Below are 21751 nucleotides of genomic sequence, written 5' to 3'. Positions count from 1 at the left end.
TCTCCCAACTCCCCACCTCTAACCCCCCCAAATTCACCTTACACACTTACTGTAGGGTCTTTCTCAACTGCTGCAATTCATCCATCCCAACTTTCTGAAGGCCTGCAGTAGGCCTGTGTTGTCATATATACAGGCTCTTATATAATGGAATCATAAAATTGGGAGCCAGCTTAGAGGCCATAAGAGCCCTTCTCTAGAGAGCGGTGGGGCTAACAGCCCCAGAGGCCAGGAACTATCAGAAGGCAGCATCAACTATTAAAGTTTTTCCTTCTTTTGAGCCCAAACTCGCCTACCTCTGGAGTCATTCAGAAAAAATTTACTACTTTTTCATATGATGGTCCTCCAAATCATAGACTGGTCACAGAGGAGTCCATTTGAGTGCCTCTGTAGGTGCCAAGAAGAAGGTGTTCAGAAAGGCCAACTTGTTGTGGCTACCCAGCTAATATAGGTGACCCCTTCTACTACCAGTAATAGAGCTGGGATTCGATCATAGATTCAACTCCAGTGCTCTTCATACACAAAGCCACCTCCAAAGAAGCAGATTCTGCCACAGAACCTTCAGCAGCACTTCCAGGGACTCTAAAAGAATTGGGAGAACTCAGACAGGGACCACAAGCCTGTAAGGGGTGAAAGGGCTGAGAGTCTGGCAAATAGGCAGGCACAGACCCTACACCAGCTAGCCCCAACTGGCCCATGTGCAAATCTGAGGGTGGAAGAGAGTGATGGGGCCTGTGAGAAGGCTCTCAGAACTGTCAGGATGCACGTGGCCACAGACGCACCTGGAAGAACACCTCCTGAGGACTCCTGAGAGGAAAGCTGAGGAGGCAGGAAGATCAGTGACCCTTCTGCTGGCTTCACAGTCCATCAGTGCAGAGCCTTCCTGGCTTTATTCTCCTTTCCCCCTGAACAGGTGTCTCCTCCCTGGCTACCTATACCACCATACCCTCAGCAGCTGGGCTAAGATTCCTTGGTTGAGCTTTGTGACGACAATTCTCCATGAAGCCAACAAGTTCCTTCTGTTGACGCTGGTTTCTCCACTGTCTTTAGGAGCAAAGCAATGTCTCTATTTTAGTGTCTTCTGCACAGTTACATATAGCAGCTGCGTACCCGGGAAACAGTATTTATAAATCATACTACTTCTGTTAAACAACTCCCCTCCCCGTTTAAATACTGGTTAATTTGAAACCAAAGGGTTCTCTTTCTTCACCTCAGACCCCATTCTCAATTCCCTACTTCCCAGGCCCCTCCTACGTGGTTAGGGGAAAAATAAAGAACATGAAACCACCCAAGCAAAATGGGGACAAAGACAATTGCTCAGTTTCTCTTTGGCCCTGAAGGGTCCAGATCAGAGAAGAAGGGTGAGCCTGGGCCAGAGACCACTGGAGAAAGCAATTGGCAAACCATGTTTGAGGCCAGGTTACAGAATCAGTTTACTCTCTCAAGCAGTGGGGCTGAGACAGCAGAACCCAGACCCCTTCAGCTGAGGCTGAGCCCGGGCCAGAGGGAACAGCACCGCAGTGATGTAATATGCCGCCCTTCATCACTAGCTTGGTCCACTGCAAGGCCGACCCCCAGCGGCTTTAAGGACATCTCTGCCCAGGGGCAACACTGATAATGCCATGGCCTCCTCCACATGACCGACACAAATGCCACAGGAAAATGCCAAATCAGAGAGCCTACACTCCTTAACCGTGGGCAAACACTGTAGCCCCGTGCCAGGGAGCAGCAGAGGCGAGGCGAGGAAGATGCAGGGAGATTTAATTTACATGCGGCCACTCAGAGCCCAGTCGCAGCTGGGGCAGTGGGGGAGAATCTAAAATCCCAGAGGGCACCCCCGACTCCCTTCCTCTTGGAAGACCAGTCCTCAAAGACCCTTAGGTGGGGCTCCCTGGGTTGCACAAGAGGATGCTCCAATCAAAAGGAGAGATTTAGGAATAAGGCTGTCCCCAAAGTCGGGGGAAGTCCATGGCCGGAGATGGTTGCCTACGTGGTGGCCCAGGGGTCTGAGAGACCAGTCCATGTCCTGGGCACAGTCCTCAGCTTGGTGGCCCTAGAGGAAGCCCTCACGGCGGAACTGTTCCTGGAGAAGAGCTCGGTACTGGTCAAATCCCCCCTCAACCCGGGTGACGCCGCCTGCTTCACACACCCACAGCTCTCGGCACACCAGTCGGATGAAGCGTTCATCGTGGGACACCAGAATCACACCACCCTGAAAGACAGGAGACCAGGGGGCACTCACGGGGCCCCTAAGGGGTGCTGAGGCCTGGGAAGGAGTGGGCAGTGTGAAGGCACACTCACCCTGAAACTGTTGAGAGCGCGGCCCAGAGCCTCAATGGTCTCCATATCCAGGTGGTTTGTGGGTTCATCCAGAATGTAGAAGTTGGGGCTGGAAGGCAGAACAAAGGAAGGTGGGCAGTTGCGGGGGCTGGGAGAAAAGGAACTCTGATACGAACGCAAGACAATCATTTTCCATTAGGAAAGAATGGGAAAGGGGAGGGCAAAGCTCTTGAAAAGGAGGCCTCACCAGGGCATGGTCATCTGAGCAAAGGCCACCCGGCTCTTCTGGCCCCCAGACAAGCTGGCAACAGGGCGCACGGCCAGTTCTCCAGAGATGCCATACCGGCCCAGCTGGTGACGGTATTCCTCCTCAGGCCATCCTGGAACAGGCCCCACCCCACCGTGTGGGTTCTCGGCCCAACTCCCTCCCTTCACATTCCCCCCAGCCCCACCCCCACCCCCAATGCACATGTCCTCACACCCAGAGTCGGGGGGCTGCTCAGCAACCCCAGGTAGGCCTAGCTGTAGGCGTCAGGCCCGGCCCTCCTTCCCCAACTCAAGTCCCTGACGCACCGGGGAACTTGCGTGCCAGCAGTTCCACAGCACTGACATTCAGGTCCAGCTGCTCCACATGGTGCTGGCTGAAATAGCCAATCTTCAGATTCCTGCAGGCAGATGGTAAGGTGGAGAGAGGGGATGGAGGGCAATGGCCATAAAAGAGTGGGGCTACAGCATAGGAGGGTTTGGAGAGCGGCGATGTGGGCCCTACCTGTGAGCATGTCTGATGCCCCGAACAGGTGCCAGATCCCCCATAAGGAGCTTCAACATGGTAGACTTCCCAGCCCCATTCTCCCCAACCTGTAAAAAGTAACATGAGAATGTAACGAGCATCCTTGTGCGGGATACAGAAGGGGAGGAGATGAGAATGGGTCTCAGCTAGTCCCAGGGACTCCAACAACTAAAAAAATATTTTTAAGGAACTATAGAAAAAAATGAAGGAAGATGTAAAAGGGACCAATACCCAAGTACCCACTAAGTGCAAGGGAATTAATTCTCCCAATAACCAAGTGAGTTAGACATTATCTCCATTTTAAGGATGAGGAGACTGCTTAGTAACCAAGCTAGGAAATGGCAGAGTTAGGATCTGAAGTCTGACCCTGAAGCCCATGCTCTCTCCTCTATGTTCCACAGTTTGAGGAAACTCAGAGCTGAGACCAGTAAGACAAAGTACTGCTCTAAGTGTTTATAAAATACCACATGCCAGGCTCTCCATCTATGCCGCAGAGTGGCCCTGTGAGGCTGGAGGAGGGGCCAGCACAAGTACAGCAAAGTCCTCAGCCCAGGCGCTGACTCCTACTCCGGGGGGCCTTCTCCGCCATGTGGCCAATCCACACCACATAAGGGGTGGGAGAACCCAGTCCCAGCTCACGAAACAGAGAAACAGCAACGATACCACACAGATGCGGGATTCAAGGTCAGCAGAGACGGAGAGACGGCTGAAGATGACATGCTTTGGGTCGTAGTAGAAATCCACCTCATCTAGCTGCAGAATTGGTGGTGAGAATTTCTCAAACCCATCGGGGAACCTGCAGGAGGTGGGGGTGAGGAGCACGAGGGCAGCCAGAAACAAGAGCTTCCCCACCTGCCCCTCTGGCTCAGCACTCACTTCATCACTACCTCCAACTCCTTGTCCACGGGTTTCAGCTCCGGTCTGAGGAGAGAGGAGACAGACTAGATTTACGACTTTAAAAAATAAATTTGTTTTTATCACACAAGTAATATACATGCCGGAAAAACAGGATTCTTTTTTTGGTAGTTTTTTTGTCCTCCCTGTTAATATACTGTGACGTATGTTACAAGGTCACAAAATCCTAAGCCTTATGATTTTAAGCTCCCCTACCACCAGCACATCCAGAAATGTTGCTTCAAGAGTAAACCTCCAATGCCCTCCTGGGTATGTATCCGAAAAAAATGAAAACACTAATTCGAAAAGATACATGCACCCCAATGTTCACAGCAGTATTGTTTACAACAGCCAAGATACAGAAGCAACCTAAGTGTCTGCACATCCACAGATGAATGCACACACACACACACACACACACACATAATGGAAAACGACTCAGCCACAAAAAAAGAATAAAATTTTGCCATCTGTAACAACATGGATGGACTTGAAGAATATTATGCTAAGTGAAATAAGGCAGAGAAAAAAAAAATACTGTATGATATCACTTATAGGTGGAATCTAAAAAATAAAGCTACTGAATATAACAAAAAAGAAACAGACTCACAGATATAGAGAACAAACTAGTGGTTAACAGTGGGGAGAGGAAAGGGGTGGAGGGGCAAGATTGGGTAGAGGATTAAGAGATACAAACTACTATGTACAAAATAAATAGGCTACAAGAATATATGACACAACACAGAGAATACCGCCGATATTTTACAATAACTATAAATGAAATGTAACCTTTAAATATTGTGAATCACTATGCTGTACACGTGAAACTTATATAATACTGCATATCAGCTGTACCTCAATTAAAAAAACCTCCAATGCTCAACACCATTAGTCATTAAGGAAATACAAATCAAGATCACAATGAGATATCACTTCACACCCACTAAGATGGCTAAAATTCGAAAGACAAATAATAAGTGTTGGCAAGAAGGCAGAGAAATTGGAACCCTCATACATTGCTGGTTGGAATGTAAAATGGTGCAGCTGCTTTTAAAAACAGTTTGGAGGGCTTCCCTGTTGGCACAGTGGTTAAGAATCCGCCTGCCAATGCAGGGGACACAGGTTTGAGCCCTGGCCCGGGAAGATCCCACATGCTGCGGAGCAACTAAGCCTGTGCACCACAACTACTGAGCCTGCGCTCTAGAGCCCGTGAGGCGCAACTACTGAGCCCACGTGCCACACTACTGAAGCCCGCGCACCTAGAGCCCGTGCTCTGCAACAAGAGAAGCCACCACAATGAGAAGCCCACGCACCGCAACGAAGAGCAGCCCCCGCTCGCCACAACTAGAGAAAGCCCCCATGCAGCAACGAAGACCCAATGGAGCCAAAAATAAATAAATAAATAATAATAATAATAAAATAAAATAAAAACAGTTTGGCAGTTCCTCAAAAATTTAAACATAGAATTACCATGTAACCCAGCAATTCCATTCCTAGGTATGTACCCAAGAGAATAGAAAACACATGTCCCCACAAAAACTTGTACACAAATGTTCATAGTAGCGTTATTCGTAAGAGCCAAAAAGGGGAAATAATCCAAATGTCTACCACCTGATGAGTCAACAAACAAAATGTGGACTATCCCTACAACAGAATATTACCTGGTCATAAAGAGGAGTGAAGCACTAATCCATGCTCCGACACAATGAACCTCGAAAACATTATGTTAAGCGAAAGAAGCCAGACAGAAAAGGTCACATGTACAATTCCATTTATACGAAATGTCCAGAATTAGCAAATATATACAGACAGAAAGTAGACTGATAGTTGCCTAGGCCTGGGGGAAAGATTAACTCTCCAAGACCAGTAACAGAATACCCTGCCTTCCTGCAGGGGAGAAAATTAAAGTTGGTTTGTAGAAAAGGGGAGATCTAGAGTGGGAGGGCAAGGGGTGGCCTACAAAATGAGGGAAGCAAATAAGAGACATGAGTCAAAGCCTGGTCAGAGACACAGTACTCACAGCTTCTCCAGCATCTTGAGTTTACTCTGCACTTGAGAGGCTCTGTTGGCGTTGTAGCGAAACCGGTCAATGAAAACCTGCAGGTGGATGAGTTCAGGTACTGTTCAGCTCCCTCACTCCCCGCAACTCTAATACCCATGGGATGGGACAGGTCCCCAGCCCCGCCTGCTCCCACACCTGGATATGCTGGCGATACTGCTGCTGGGCCTCATATTCACGCTGCTGATTGAGCAGCCGCTCCTGCTTGCTCTTGATGAAGGTCTCAAAGTCTCCCCGGTAACCATCCAGCCGTTGGCTGTGCAGGTGGATGATGTCTGTGGCTATGGCATTCAGGAAGTTGCGGTCGTGGGAGACGACCAGGATTGTGGAGGGCCACGTCTGAGGGGGGGGTCACAGGATGGCAGGCCCAGTTTGGGAGGGCAGTCAGCTCCCAGACCCCAACGGTCTTGGAGGCAGACCTTTCCCAGACTTACTCCAGCACCTGTAGGCACTCACCTGCAGGTAATTCTCCAGCCACAGGATGGCCCTTACATCCAGCATGTTTGTGGGTTCTGGAAAAGTGGAGGAGGACACGTTTGGGATAGAAGGGCTAGAGAACTGGGAACTTGGATGATGGCACGCTTTTGCACCCCAAAGTCAGGGTGCCCCATTTCAAACTCACCATCTAACAGCAGCAGATCTGGCCTGTGGAAAACAAGAATGCAAGGCTTGAGGTTTTAGGTCAGCGACTTGTTGCCACCCTGCAAGAGCCAAGCCCATTCTCCACAGTATCCATACACAGGCCCAGGAGACTCACCTAGCAAACAGAGCCCGGGCGAGGGCCAGTCTCATCCTCCAGCCACCTGAGAACTCCCTAAAGAGAGACAGAGCTGCATCACAAGGGCGAGTGTTCACGAGAACAGGCAGAGGCAGAGCCAACAGTGTTCAGGGCCAAGAATGGTAAGGGCCACTCACCGGGTGGGCTGCTGCTGCATTTTGGGGGTAAAGCCAAGCCCAGCAAGAATGACTGATGCTCTAGAAATGAAGAAATTAAAGAACCTGGTTGGAATAGGTAACAGAAGGGAAAGATGAAATCTGAAGAAAGGAAGGGAATTTTAAATACCTGGCAGGTGCTTTGTCAGCCTCGATCTCCTCCAACTTGGCATAGATTTCTGCCAGCTGTGCAGCTTCTGAGCCCTCGGCCCTACAAATGGGGGAAGAGCAATCAGCCTGAGTGGGCGCAGTCTACTAGTATATCCTGCACCCCAGGACAGTTGCAAAGCAGGCCACTGGCTGCCTTGTTGCTGGGACAGGAACAGAGCACAGGAAGGACTTGCTCATGGCGGTGAGGGCAATGGGCACTGTGCCAGGAACAAGGGATTTACAGCCCCACAGTGCCAAGTTCTAAGCTCTGCTGCCTACTAGGATGGGCACACGAATTGTGGACTGTGCCAGCACGGCAGGCACTCTGTGAAGCATAGCTGCTGCTGGTCAATCCCTCGCCAGGAGCCCTCACCTGCCAGCAGCAATCTGGGCACTGAGCTCCCGCTCCCGATGCAGGAGATCTTCTCGCACAGTATCACTCTCCAGCACACTCTGCAGGGCAGGGGTGTCGTCTCCAGCAACCTCCTGCTCCACGTGCAGCAGGGAAATGTGGGCTGGAACCCGGAGGCTCCGGGTGGCCAACATCTTCAGCAGCGTCGTCTTCCCTAGTCCATTCCGACCCACCAGCCCATAGCGGCGGCCCCATGCCAGGTTCACATCTGCTCCAGCCAGCAGTACCCTGCAGAGGTAGTAGGAAGGAGACAAAGGGTACTCTAGAGGTAGTTGCACAGCAAGTTTAACAACAGAAACCTAACTATTTTTAGCCCCATTTCACCTCTCCTAATTCTCCTTTAACTGGAAAAAGAAAAATGTCACCCCCACTCCCCCACTGCCACTCCCTCACCTATCGCCAAAAGATACATCAAAGTTCTCAATTCGCACATCGTAGGATTTGTTCTTGCCAGATGATTCCAACCGACTCTCCTTTCTGCTGCCTGCCTGGCTGGCTGATGCCTCTTCCAAAACTCTTTTAAAGGGAGAAATGGATGGCTTTTAGCACTCCCAAGCCCCCTTCCATCCCAATAGAGACTGCTCTGCTCTCTTCTCAGCCTTTCTCACTAAACTCACAGAGGGCTGCTGGTCTTGAGTGTGTCCTTCTCTGAGCGCTTCTCCTGCTTTGCCTTCAGTCGAGCCTCAGCTTTCTCTAGCTTCTTTGCATTCACTGTCTAAGGGTCCAAACACAACCATTTCATCCTAGGGTGTAGGCTCGGAGACTCAGGAAAAGACAATCAGAAATCCCCCAGAAAGATACTCCAGTATTTAGAGACAATCAACTCCCACTCCCACCACAGATACAGCCCTCTCCTTTTCTTCCTCCTCCCCCTCCTCACCGAGGACTGTTCCCTCTTTAGCAGGCCTGGAAGTTTGGTGCCACAGTCTGTAAGCGATAAGAAAAGCTGTCACCTTCTCCCTAAGGGAAGGGAAACTAACATTTTGAGTAACTAACACAAACTAAACACAGAAACATACATTTAAAGGAAAGCCTTACAAATCCTGGAGATAAATATCATCCTCCCAACACTTAAAAACAAAAAAACTCAATTCACAGATTAAGGATACAGAGACTGGGAGCAGACAGGCAACTCTTACAAGATCATGCAGTTGGTTAGTAAGTCGCAAAATTGGGGAGTGAACCCAAGACTGTCCAGCTGCAAGGCCCATATGCTTCCTACTACACCCAAGAGCTTAGAGAACTCTCCAATCCTAATCCCTTTATTAATAGGCTCATCTGCCCTCAGTAAAGACATCGACTAGCTCCTAAAAACTTGTTCTGTGGAACAGAGGTACCAAGAGTTCTGAGCTCCAGGGGGCAGGTGGCTAGGGGGTGGAGGCCAAGAAAAGGACATAGGGCAGCTAGTTCAATCTTCCCTCACTCTCACCGTAGTTCTCTGTTATCTTTGACAACTGGATGGGGGCGTCTAGTAGCACCTGGCTGTTTCCCTGGGTCTGTGGCTCAGTCCTTGAGGGTAGGGATAGAAAGCAAAGAGTCAGAAGTGGAGGAAAAAGCTCTGTGGCCATCAGACCTTCCTCCCTCACATCTCGTCTCCTGACCGTCCGCCCTCCCACCTCCCCCACGAATCCCCCTGCCCTGGCACATACAGGCGCAGAGTGTTGTACATGCGCTGGCACACGGCCCTGATGCCCGCGTCATCCTTGCTGTCCCCGGACACCTCTTGCAACAGTTCCCCCACAGCTTCCACCAGGTCATCCACAGACTCGAAGTCCGCACTGCCGCTGTGCAAGACGCCTAGGGCGGGCGTGGCAAGACGAGGAAAATACCAGGTAGAGTGGACATACAAGCAGTTTTAATCCCCGTACCGCGGCCCCAGTCCGGGCTCCAGACCCAACTGGCCCTCGGGCCAAGAGGTCACGCAGAGGAGAGACCTAGCAGCGGTCCCCGGCACTGCCCTCCCTTAGTACTCCCCCTCTGACTACCACTTCGGCATCCCCAGCGCGTTGATTCGGTTCGGCTCACCCGTCACGTAGTCGAAGACCTGTCCGTCAATTTCGGGGAACTCGCTCCGCAGGATTTCAGCGCAAGTCGCCATGTTCCAGTCGGGCTCCCGTCCGCGCAGTCGCCGTGAGACCTCGGCCAAGGCCCGCCCCCTGCCCGTCCCCGAAATCTCACCCTTCCTTCCAAAGCGCATGCGAAACGGTGACGTAAGAAAGGCGCGGAGTTCGCAGAGCTCGGTGGGCGGGGTGAACGGAGCTGGAGGAACGGTGCGCAAGCGCCGCTCAGAGTCTACGCTGAGCCACACTCTCTGCGCTTGCGCAACCCTTTCCACTAAAAAATTAGCCACACGTGCGGGTCTCGCTGCCTTCTGGGAGGTGGAGCTCCTGCCGGCGGCGGGGGCTGGGTGCAGGGAAGCTCGCGGTTTATCTGGGAACCTCCCGAGAAGGGCGGTTGATAAAGCACTTCGGCCTTGCTAGATTCTGTACGCTCCCTTGAGGCGCGTCAGCCGCTGCGCGCCTGTCCGGGTCCATTTTGGAGCCCGCCGAGAGCTTTGCTGACTCACACTGGTCCCTGAGCTCTTAGAAGCCCCTGGCGCCGTTCTGTACAGCCGCGGGTTTTGTTCCGGTTCGCTGGCCCTACGGGCTGCTTGTCTTGGTCAGGTAGCCAGCCCGCCCGCGACCTGCACTCAGTCCTCTCACACTTGACAGCTCAGCTGACTTCAGCGAATTACGTCCTCCCACCACCCCCAGGCACTGCCTCACTGACCGCCACAGGGCAAGAAAACCAGATCGACAAGGTCTGTGTAAATTCACTACTATTTATTCCCTACCTACACCCAAAGCAGACTTCTTCGTACCCTGATGATGCTACTGCTTCACATTTAATGTGACTATTCTTCCAACTGGGCTCTAAAATTGTCACCTAAAGTCACAACGTTATCCATCCTTTTGACATGGTGAGGAGTCAATCCTGTTATTTCCATTTCATATGAAACACAGGGAAAGTAATTCTGATGGAGAAACTACAGAACTATTTGGTTTCTTCAACACTGCAAGAGCTAAGGGAGAACCTGTGATTTTTAAGATTTAAGAAGCATTCACCAATCACAATGGACCTTGTTTGGATCCAGATGTAAATTGTGAAAATTTCTGTAGGACACTTGGATTAAGCACGAACACAGGCTGGATGTGATATTAAGGAGATGACAAGTTGAACCACCAGGATGCGACATGGGAGTTCATTATATATTTTCTCTTAATAGATGTTTTTGGTTTAAAAAGGTTGAGACCGGGCTTCCCTGGTGGCGCAGTGGTTGAGAATCTGCCTGCTAGTGCAGGGGACACGGGTTCGAGCCCTCATCTGGGAAGATCCCACATGCCGCGGTGCAGCTGGGCCCGTGAGCCACAACTACTGAGCCTGCGCGCCTGGAGCCTGTGCTCCGCAACAAGAGAGGCCGCGATAGTGAGAGGCCAGCGCACCGCGATGAAGAGTGGCCTCCGCTCTCTGCAACTAGAGAAAGCCCTCGCACAGAAACGAAGACCCAGAACAGCCCGAAATAAATAAATAAATAAATAAATTTTAAAAACAAAACTGAGCTAAAACTCAAGCCCTCTTTTTAAAAAAAAAAAAAAAAAGGTTGAGACCAAGCAAGGGGAAACCAGTGATGGCAAATCTTTATCTGCTCCAACACATCAGCAGAATATGAAGCACTCCCCTCAGGGACTCGCTCACCATACAATTCTATGGAGAAGGGGAGGCACAGAGGGAGGAATTTTCTAAGAGGCCTGGGAAGAGTCATTTTTCCTTTTTGCAACCCACCCACTGAGGTCTGTGAAGCCTGAGTAACTGAGAAGAGGATGGAATTAAGAGGTCAGTTTCTAAGGATGGCTGGAAAGACCAAATGTAAACCTTGCTTAATCTCTGCTAATTAGAAAAATACCTGCCTAAAGCTGAGAATGATTTTAAGGAAAGAATCTCTACCCTCAGGGAACCGGGGCCAGGTGGGGCTTCTTGTCCTTGAGGCTATTTTCTCAGAGGAGACGGGAGACCTGGGGCTAACACCTGTCAGGAGCTTAGATGGCCCTGAGGGACGTAACAATTGAGACAAAAGAGTTTGGAATAGAAAATTCTACTCCTGGCAGGCCAAGTAAGACAGGGGAGCAGCAGTCCCACCAGACCCCCTCCCCATGTACCTTCCACTTCAACATTTAGCCAGCAACTCCATTCTACAGAGTTTATTAGGTTTATAACTGGACGAAGTCACACGTGTACAAAATGAAGCTCACACTATCCCAAAGCAGAGTAGGAATTGAGGGCTGGGGATCCATTACTGGCCTTTGGGGGAGCTCCGAGGTGAGGGGCAGCTGACCCTCCCACTCCAGAGAGATGTGGCCACAGGGGAGGGGAGGGGATGGGGCCCACCTGGCTTTGGTCGCAGAACTCAGAGCCTGGCACGGCCTGGGGCAGGCAGATGGACGGAGGAGCAGGAGCCTCAGAAACCACCCTGCCCAGGGAGCCCAGGGACTGCTCCGACAGTCCCGCTCACAACGTGGTTGGTCCAGACCTAGACGCAGGGGCTGGTGCAAAGGGAAGGCAGCAAAGCAGGAGGGAGGAGACACTGACGTGTGGTGGCCAAGGGCACCCAGACCCGTGGAAGAGGGTGAGTGGGGAGGCGGGCTAGCTGCCACTAGGCAGCTAGCAGCGGGTCTCATAAATGCCGCTGCGGCCGATGTAGCGCACCCATTTGATGACGTCGTGGTCGCTGTAGTTCAGCTTCGGTTCAAACACCTTCAAGTAGCGCACCTTGAGGCCAGAAGGCGCGAATGGCACCTGGGCAAGGGACAGCTCCAGTTAGGAATGTGGCCTTCCTTTCACTGCCGCTCTCCTCCAGGAAGTTCCATAGCCTTGCCCTACCTCATCTCTCTACTACAGGTGTCTGAATGATTGGGACCCTAAAAGAAGCTGAAGGAAGCTGGGGTGGTGAGGGGTCCTCTAAGACGTTACTAAGGAAGAAAGCATATCCAGGAGTAACTAGCAATCATTTGGGTTTGAAGTCAGGCCCTGCCTGTGAGGACTTGAATCAATTCCTTTAATCAGCAGGTGGCAGCAACCAAAGACCTGCCTTAGAACATACTTATCCTGCTCAATATTATGGACTTAAACAATAAGGTGGAAAAAATTACATGTCTAACGTGCACAAAGCAGTCAGCTCATTTTCCTGTCTGTAAACTGTGTCTTACCTGGCATGCAAGCTATTTCAGTTTTCCCTAAGAATTGTTTTATGAGAAGCCAAAGGAAGTCAAAGATTTTTGTCGGTGTGAATAGCAATTTCTAGTAGGAGGCCTAAGGCGGGAAGGAATGGGTCTGTGAATTGAAATCACTTCTCTCTGGGCCTCAGTTTCCTCGTCTGCAAGGTGGTAGGTGCAGAGGTTGATCTGAATGATCTCTAAAGTCTTTCCTAGCACACCCTGCCATGGCTCTAGGCCCCTTCTCTGCCATACCTCAAAGTTCATTGAAATGGGGGGTCGAGCCCATTTCTTCTTGTCGTTGGTGGGCAGCAGCTCAATCTCAGCGCTGATCTGCGATTCCTTCATGCCTGCCATGCGCTTGATCCTGGGAACACAGGGGCCCTGGTAGCCTGGAGGAGCTTCAAGGGGGGTTGCCCCTTTGGGGAGGTTGGGGGGTGGCAGGGAAGAGAACCCAGGAGCTTGTGGGAGGTGCTAGGGCAAGGAAATGTGGTGAGGACTCTGATAACCTCTTGCTATGAAACCCTGGGTCTGTTATTCCTTTAGCACTGTGGGCTGCACACAGTTTCTGCTTAGATACATGGCCATGCTATCCCTTGCTCTCTACTTCACAGAGGTATTACAAGGGCAAATAGGGAAATGTTAAAGAATCTTGATAAATGCATGCATGCATGCACCCCAGTGCAGGCATGTGCACACTTACACAGAGGTATAAGGGGTGAGAACACAAGCAAAGGCTCCTGGAGAAGCAGTCACCCCCGTTCCATACACACACACACACACACACTCACAGGACGAAAAGTGAAACTTAACAAGAGGGTACACCAAGGCATCTTGAGCCCTGCTGTGGCCTCATGAAGGAAAGACTCACTTCCACACGATGGCGTTCTCGCTGGCCTTGTACTTGGCCTTCCCCTTCATGCAGATCACCTGCACCCCACTGGTGTTCAGTGGGGTTGGGATCCTCACCTAGAAGTGACACACCTGTCAGGGAGCTCTGTCAAACCCTGCCATCAGCTCCCTTTATTCCTGGAGACAAGTGCTTCCTCCTCCCCAAGTCCCTTATCCTCACCTCAATCTTCTGAGCCAGTAGCGAGGGCTTGAAGTTGGACTTAATGACCACCTTGACCTCCAGCTTGGTGCGTCCCACTTCCCGAACTAGCGGGATCACTCGGAAAGGAAGGATGATGTCCTTGGTGGTGCGATACCTTTAGGGGTGTGAGACCTTCAGGTTGGCACAGCAGAGCCTGTTCTCCTCCCTCTCCCCCCATCTCTGCCGACAGCAACCCCTGCTCCTCACACCCCAACGGCACCTCATGAGCTCAAATTCTCCATCTGGTGGGATGAAGCTGATGCTGCGCTCCGAGTCAAACTTGCTGAGTCGCACACACTGGTGGAAGGTACAGTCATCAATGGCAATTGATTGCTTCCCGCTGCAAGCAGGGACAGAAGGTCTCCTCATTGGTACAAGAGACTGGCATGAGAGAGTCGGGCTGGGAGATTAGCCCACCCCCAAAGGCTGCCAGAGCCTGGACAGGCGTGCACTGTAATCTATGGAAAGCTGTCAGAATGCAGCTTTCTGACTTGCGGGTCCCTGTCCCAGAGTTATGGATGAGTGGGAGCTTTGCAAACTCATCTTTTGAGAGCTGTGCTGCTTGGAACCCAAAAGTTTCAGGCACACTGGGCAGGGGCCATCAGTATGTACAGAAGAATCTTGGTCCTTGGGATCAAACAAAGGGGCTTACTCTGAGTAGGATGAGGACAATCCCCTCATCTCTCTTAACACAGATACCAAGAGCAACCAAGCCAAGCACACCCTTAGGAAGAGGGAGTTTGCATTACTGCAAAAATGAAATCCAGAAGGAACTTGTGATTCACCAGGCTCTGCTCAGCCCTCCAAGGTCCACCCTCTCCCACCAGCTCCCCTGCCTCAGGCACCTCTTGCTTGTTTCATCAGCTGTGCCTTTGCCCTGCTTCTCAATGACAATCTTGTCATTCATCCCAAACTTGCACTCGGGCATGCCACTCAGGTAGCTCTTCATCACCACCCGGCCTGACACATGGGCGCTCAGCACCTGCCCTGGTGATGGACAGATAAACAGAAGCAGCTGAGTCAGGACCAATATCCTGCCCTGGCCCCCATCCTGCTTCATCACGAGAGGGCCCTCACCCTGTGGGGACATGAGGAGGTTCACACTCTCCAGCACATCCAGGAAGAGCTCGTTCCGGCGATACTTGATGCCCTCCCGCCGCCAGCCAATCTGCCCGGTCACCTGGCTGGTGATCTGAGACTGCTCTTCTTTTGTCTACATGGGGGATAGAGACAAACAGCAAGGCCTCACTCCTCTCCCCCTTCAATCCACTTGTCTCCATCCCCACTCCACCCTCATCCCCTCTCCCTTCTAGTCCCCACCCTGTGACCCATCTTCCCCCATGGGGCAGGGCCTGGAGAAAACTGAGCAAAGCTGCAAGGGTGGAAGCTGAGGGAACAGCTTACCTGATGCTGGAGAACACAGGGCCAACGTGGTGCCCACAGGAAGCAGCAGAGGGGCGCAGATGGGAAGAGGCAGGCAGAAAAGAAGGAGAAGGCTATGAGGCCTGGATCCTAGAAGAGGGCCCAAGCTCTCTCCTCCTGAGGAATACCAAGCCTCCAGAGCAGTCCACACCCCCCCTTCCCCCAGTGTAGAAGGAAACTGCTTGAGCTGTATCCCCAGTAACAGAGATGCTGAGTTGGCAAGCTCCAGGGGTGGGAGAGGGCCACACAGAGCAAAAGAGGCCTGCGGTCATGGCAGAAGGCTCAGGCCAGCACTTCCTGTCAGGGGCAGGCTCATGAGTCAGCTCAGACAAGGCTTGGGGGCCAGCGGGGATGAAGGGAGGTTGGGCTCCACCCTGACTACAGCCTGTACAATTTGAGTACCTGGCTCTTGATGCCCTGCTGGGTGATGAAGGTTTTCAGTGCGCCTGTCTCTGAGTTCTGTGGGTAGCCAAAGTCTAGGATCTCTGCAAAAGGAAGGGAGCCATCAGCTCCTAGAAAAAGCGGAAGGCTCCTTTGTGCCAATCCCTCCCCTGGCCTGGATATATCTGGCCAGCATAGCTCCAAAAGACATTTAGGCATCATCTGCAGAAAGTTTTAGCATTTACTCTAGGATTTGTGCTTTATAAGAAAACAATGAAAATATCACGTTTTTTTCCAATAGAAAAAGCAGCAGAAGAGTCGCACGGCCAGTGAGTGAGAGGTCAAGAAGCCCTTAGCCCTTAAAAGACAGAGATGTTGGAAAGATGAAAGGACTGTTCACTTAAATCATACGCTACAGAGGAAGAGAAGTAACAATGCGCCCGGAGGGGCCTATAATATCTCACCCTTGTCCAGGCTCTGAGGCAGCTGTTGAGATGGAAAGCTGGGAGGAGAGTCAGTGTAGTAAGGCCCAAACCACAAAGATAAGAGGATGAAACGTGCTTAACTGAACTGCAGGAAGACCAGCCACCAAAAGACCTTTTGGTCTTCCCCTACCTCCACTCGCTAGCCTATTTTTGTATTCACTTCAGATCAGCCTTTAGTTCTGGATTTGGACTGTCTTCCTCAGAGCTCAAAATACCAGGTAGTCAGGAAAGGAAGTTCAGAGGGCACTGGAGCCTCAGACCTGCTCCCACCTCCAGGCCAGGCCGCAGCAGGTGCATCCCCACCCTAGACCCACTGCCCCACCAGCCTCACCATCCAGCAGCTCATATATGAGCACAAAATTGTTCTTGATGTTCTCTTCGCTGATCTTGCCAAAGTAGGCAGCCATCACGTCACACATCTTATAGAGGAATTCGAAGACCATGGCAGCATTGACATTCTGCTTGGTGACAGCTGCCAGCCAGATGTTGGACCGCTTAACATGGAAGAAACTGGTGCGAGCAATGTTGGTGACGGGGCTGCGCACCTGCTGCCGGGCATGGATAACATTGACCCGAAAGGCGTCCACTGCGTTCCTCCTGAGAGAAAAGGGTGCACAGAGGCTGCTCAGTACATGGGCAAACCTCACTCCGCAGGGATGAACCACAGCTAACAAACAGCCACCCCCCTCTCTGCTGAAGTCTGGCACGCACTCTAAAGCTAATGCCTAAACCGTTGGGGCGGTTCCCTAGGACTCCTCCCAGTGGGGGCACGGGGTGGGGGAGGGCCAGAGCTAGGCTGATATCTGAAGGCCACGAGAGACAGGGAAGTCAGGTGGCAATGACAGGACGGCAGATATAACCACAATAAAGTGAGGTCCATCAGGTTTAGAGAGGTATGTTCCTGACTTCCAGGCCTGGCTCCAGTTTTCCTGCTGCCACCTCTATAGCTTCTCAGTAAGCTCCAGGCCCGGATGAGAAAGAGACGCTGCTGCTTCTCCAGTCTTTCCACTAGTGATCCCACCAGTGGGGAAGGCTGGCTCCTCCAGCAGTTAGACAAAGCCAGCATGACTTCAGAGAAGGCTCTAATCTACTGAGGGAAAAGCCGAGGGGCCATGGAGCTGGGCCACCCCATTCTTGTCCAGGATCCAATTCCAGGGCAAGTTCAGGGATGAAAAAGGATGAACAGAACAACGATGCGGGGGCCGGGGGGGCGGCAGGATCCCCCACCCACCTGTGCCTGGGCAGCAGCTTAACACGCCGCTTACCTATTGCTAAGGCAGCCAATGAGATGGGATGAGAGAAATGACGCCAGCAAGAAGAGGAGAGTGACAGCAACGAGAGAGAGGATTAGACACACAACACACTGGAGTAGGCAGCACCCACCATGAGGTGGAAGCAGACGGGCAACAGGCAAGGGGTGGAGAGCACAGCAAGGCATGCAAGATGGTGTATGCCCTGGCCTTGGCTTAACCAGGTCCATCAGGGTGGGAGTGGGGTGTGGGTGGGTATATGCAAGCCAGGCACTGCCACAACTCTAGCCCATGCCCCACCACCAGCCAACGGACAAACAGCCACAAAGGCCAGGCCAGCCCATTAGCCAAGAAACTGGGAGCCGCTGTAGCAGGCCCATCTGACTGTCTATTCTAAGCAATTCCAGGATGAAAAACAGGAAAGCATGAACCAAAGGAGCCTAATCTCGTTAGAGCCGCTGAGGCTGGGATAAGTCCCCTCTGTCAGGGAACAGCAGTGGCATGCAGGGTGGGGCAGAACGAGAAGTGAGGCTGTGCCTCCTTACAGAGGTCTGAGGCACACAGGACAAGGGGCTGTTCCCAGGCTACTCTGATAGGCCAGAAAGGCAGCACAGCCTCCCTGCTCATCCCTCAGTGACCTGGAGAGTGCCTCAGGCTTGCTCACCACCTCTCCTCCAGGAGTGGCCCAGAGGAACTGAAAACAGCTGAGTCAGCAGCCTGACTCCTGAGCAAGGGAGAGGCTTTCAAGAGTCCAGTGAAGACTCTCACCATGAGAAGGGCTTGTGAGAGCAAGACTTAGGTGGATTAGTACCACCAGCCTGACCACTGACTCCACCCGCTGGAGACAGATCTCCCTTCTCCTCAAAGGAGGGATCAATCTGCCCGGCCAAAAGCACTCAGCTCCAGCAACCAGGTCTGTCACTACAGCAAACAGGAGGCAGGAAGGGCAGGAGTTCCTGAGACTGTGGGGGGCCTGCCTTTTCACAGGTCCCACCAAGCAGCCAGCAACTGGCTGCCTGGCCAATACCACCAGACCTAATGGGAACCAGGCTGTATTAGCTGAGCTTCCAGGATGGAGCAAGGGGTGGAGGCGGTCCCAATCAAGCCTCTGGAAGAAAGAGACCTGGTCCTGCATGCTGGGGAGGAGGGTGGGGGTGGGGGCGCAGCTGGCTCAGCCAGGGGACTCACCCGATGTCATCTCGGTAGACTCGGGAGATGAGCACCTCCCCCTTGTGATTATAGATGAATAAGCCTCCAATCATGGCGGCAGCTCAGTCTCCGCGGCCCATCGCTCTGAGAACAGACCTAGGATGGGGGGGGGGGGGCAGGGTAAGGGAAGGTCTCAGAACCCCTGCCAATGTCCCCTGTGGGACTGTGCAGGTCACTGGCTGGGCTTTTTTTCTGACTTGATCCTCCAGCAAGTGACCCTGCAGCCCTCCCAGGCATGCCCCTCCCCTTAGCCAGGCTCCAGTTCCTGTTTATCCCATACTGGAAGGGAGAAAAGGGAGAGGGACTTAGGCCCAGGATTCTAAGGCCATTTTGACACCCCCCCCCCGCCCCTTTTCTGGGGCTGAGCCCAGAGTAGCCCCCTCCCCCCTTTCACAGTGCTGAGCTCAGCAAGGCCCCTTCCTGTGCAGACTCTCACTCGCTCTAGCGGGTGAGTCACTGTGAAGGCCTGCCTGTGGTTGCAGGAATGGTGGTAGGAATCACTCCATCTGGTTCAGGCCTGGGGCCCCCAGGCAAAGCTTTAGGAGCGCCCAGTTCCTCAGGCTCCACTACCCTTCAGAGAAGGCAGCAGGGCCCGAACCTCCAGCTCTCTAATTCCCAGAAGTCTAAACATTCCAGGAAAGGGTGTGCAGGGTGTGGGGAGGAAGAGAAGGGAGGCCTTAGGCCCTGACACGGACCCAGGAGTGTGGCTCCAGCCTCTCCCAGGCAGTCAGATAAACAGGCAAAAGAGCAGAGTAGAAAAGCCCCAGTCCTGACAGACTACACTTCAGTGACCCAAGCTGCTTATTAGTTATTTTTGACCACCTCTCTTTTAAAAAGAGAGGCTCCCTCTCAGCTCCAAGTGCAATGAAAATACAGGGGTGTGGGGGAACGAGGTGGGTGCAGGTTCATAAAAATCAAGAGATCCTTCCAGCTGAAATTCTGTGATTCCAGACCCACAGCATAATTCACTTCTGACCCGAGTGCCTGTAAACGAGGGGCAGAATCCCTGAATTATCCAAATTATTTGGGTCAAACTAAATTAGACTGTTTGCAACGAGAAAAAGGGTTTAGTTCTAGATTTCCTGGATTAGCCCTGGTGTTAATTTCACAGGGGGCAGTTTAGCAGACTTTGCTAAACTGGAAAATAAAGCCTATTACTGTGGCAGTCAAGGTCTCCCAGACTGCGTGAGAAGTCTCTCAAGGTGGTGGACACATCCCATTCCTCAGTCCCAAAGAGACTGGGAGAGGAAGCGCAAAATGGAGGTAGAGCCCTGGGCAAAGAACCAAGTTCACAGGTATCAAGTGGTAGGGAGCTCAGGGCATCAGAGAAACAGAGGTGGGGCCCAGGACAGGAATGGCATATTTAGTTAAGGGACAGACTGACAGCAACAGCCAGGCAGTATACTCAGGTGAGCCCACAGTGGCAACAGGTATGGTGGGGGCACCTGGAGGAGAGAGTTTCCAGTATGTCAAAAGTCAAGGCTTTAAAGAGGAAAAAAAGGCAGGGAGAGACTAGTAGTGATGAATAAGAGAAAGCTGGGTGTAGAAGCAGGCGAGGGTGGTGGGCTTTTCGCCCTGGGGAAGAGGACGTCGCGGGTAAAGATGGTTCCAGGGAGTGCGGGGGCTGTCACTCAACTGCGAGGAGGGGGTGCCACAGGGTGGGAAGCTTGTCCTTGCGCCGAGAGGAGGCGCCGCGGGGTAGGGGGTTGTCACGATCCTAGGGAGGGGGCCGCCGCGGGGCATTCCTGCTCTGGGAGGATTCCAGTAGGGTCCCCTTCTCACGGGAAGCTCCGGGCGGGTCAGGTGGAGGGCACCGCTCAGCGCCCGTCCTGCAACCGCGCCCCGGGCGCCCCCGCCCCGCCGTCAGCTCCCTCCCGGTTCTGAAGGCTGAGGCCACTCCCGGGTGTGGACTGCTTTCCGCGTAGCGCAGTGCAGGGAAGAGCAAAGCTGGGCAGCCAGGCAGGCGTCCTCCTTCACCCCGTACACCTAGATCCCGAACTCACCTGGTGTCCGCAGGCCCCTGCTCAGCCAGCCTGGCCACTCTCCGGATCCCAAGATGTCCGCCCACCCCCTGCTCGCCTGCCCGCTGCCTCGGCTTTCACTGCAGTGCCGCGGCCCCGCCCCGGCCTCTGCTGCGCGTGCGCGTCCGCCGAGGCCGCAGACTACAAATGCGGTCAGGCCTCTCGGCCTTCTCGCTTACAATGATAAGCCCCCTAAGTTTGGCAAAACTACAACTACCGACGGCCTTTGAGACCCTTAGAAGGAGGGGGTAGGCGTGGCCTTATTCAGCCCTACTCGAAATACACAATCCAGAATACACTGCTACACTCACTTCATTTTCCCCATTGAGCATTCTGGGAATTGTAGTCTCTGCAATCTCTCCTGTTCCTATTTCAGTGTTTCCGAGAGCCTCAGAGGATTAGTGCTATTTGTTGAGGCCCGGCTGTTAAGCCTTGGATTGCTGTAGGCCTTTTCAGTCTCCAGAGTCCGAGGACTGATTGTCCTCACTTTACACACACACACGACTTGGCAGTAGGAGCGTTTGTGCTGAGTTTACTGCTTTATGACACCACCTCTGATTTTCCCAAGCTTTTTTGCATGATATATTTGTTCTAGACATGAGCCTTTTCCCAGGGATCAAGACCCAAGGTAGGGGGCAGGGAGTGAGGCGGCAAATATTTGGAAGAAACTAGCTAAAGCTTTTCAAAAATATGTCTGTGTTCTACCTCAGCTATACCTATGTGACTGTGAGCTCCTCAAGGCCAGGAGGACCTGTGCACCTTCTAGTGACAGGCATATATGTTGCTTAAAAAACCGTTGACAAGTTGAATTTAATTGGACATGGGATTTGAAATCCCTTCTCTGATGGACAGTTAATCTTCACATCCAAGCTGAGAAGAAGAGACAGAGCCAATCCTGGCACATGAAAGGCCTTCCTGGCTCTTGCAGGACCTGAAGAACATCTGTTGGCTCTTCTCTTTCTGTAGGAAAAGATACACTGCTGCCTTCCCTAGGCAGCCTGAGCCCATCATGAGAGGAACGAAGGGCACCAAACAGTAAACCTAGTCGCAAACCTTACTGTTCCTAGCATCCTCCTGCTAGAAGCCAGAATATGGCAGGATGATCTGACTTCCTGCAAATCGGGGT

At 52.4% G+C, this 21751-nt stretch overlaps 2 protein-coding genes across 2 annotated transcripts; both read right to left on the bottom strand.

Moving 5' to 3' along the window:
* Positions 1–1741: 1741 nt before the first annotated feature.
* ABCF3 (ATP binding cassette subfamily F member 3) lies at positions 1742–9682 on the bottom strand. The gene is made up of 21 exons (XM_068546338.1): positions 9541–9682; positions 9165–9312; positions 8945–9024; positions 8396–8442; positions 8133–8230; positions 7909–8031; positions 7477–7743; positions 7084–7164; positions 6936–6995; positions 6778–6834; positions 6643–6665; positions 6477–6532; positions 6159–6359; positions 5982–6058; positions 3944–3988; positions 3731–3863; positions 3047–3135; positions 2851–2942; positions 2525–2657; positions 2299–2386; positions 1742–2209 (listed from the first exon to the last, which is right to left on the bottom strand). Exons 1-21 carry the CDS (start codon positions 9611–9613, stop codon positions 2051–2053), a joined length of 2130 nt encoding a protein of 709 aa, XP_068402439.1. The 5' UTR covers positions 9614–9682; the 3' UTR covers positions 1742–2050.
* Positions 9683–11738: 2056 nt separating this feature from the next.
* AP2M1 (adaptor related protein complex 2 subunit mu 1) lies at positions 11739–20717 on the bottom strand. The gene is made up of 11 exons (XM_068546337.1): positions 20608–20717; positions 18584–18700; positions 16477–16742; positions 15682–15764; positions 14935–15070; positions 14703–14844; positions 14078–14197; positions 13837–13972; positions 13636–13733; positions 13020–13131; positions 11739–12348 (listed from the first exon to the last, which is right to left on the bottom strand). Exons 2-11 carry the CDS (start codon positions 18655–18657, stop codon positions 12214–12216), a joined length of 1302 nt encoding a protein of 433 aa, XP_068402438.1. The 5' UTR covers positions 18658–18700; positions 20608–20717; the 3' UTR covers positions 11739–12213.
* Between the last annotated feature and the right edge of the window lie 1034 nt (positions 20718–21751).

This window comes from Eschrichtius robustus, chromosome 6, assembly GCF_028021215.1.
Source record: "Eschrichtius robustus isolate mEscRob2 chromosome 6, mEscRob2.pri, whole genome shotgun sequence".
NCBI classification, from domain to species: Eukaryota; Metazoa; Chordata; class Mammalia; order Artiodactyla; family Eschrichtiidae; genus Eschrichtius; species Eschrichtius robustus.
Note: the sequence above shows the minus strand (reverse complement) of the source record. Positions and strands in the feature narration are given on the sequence as shown.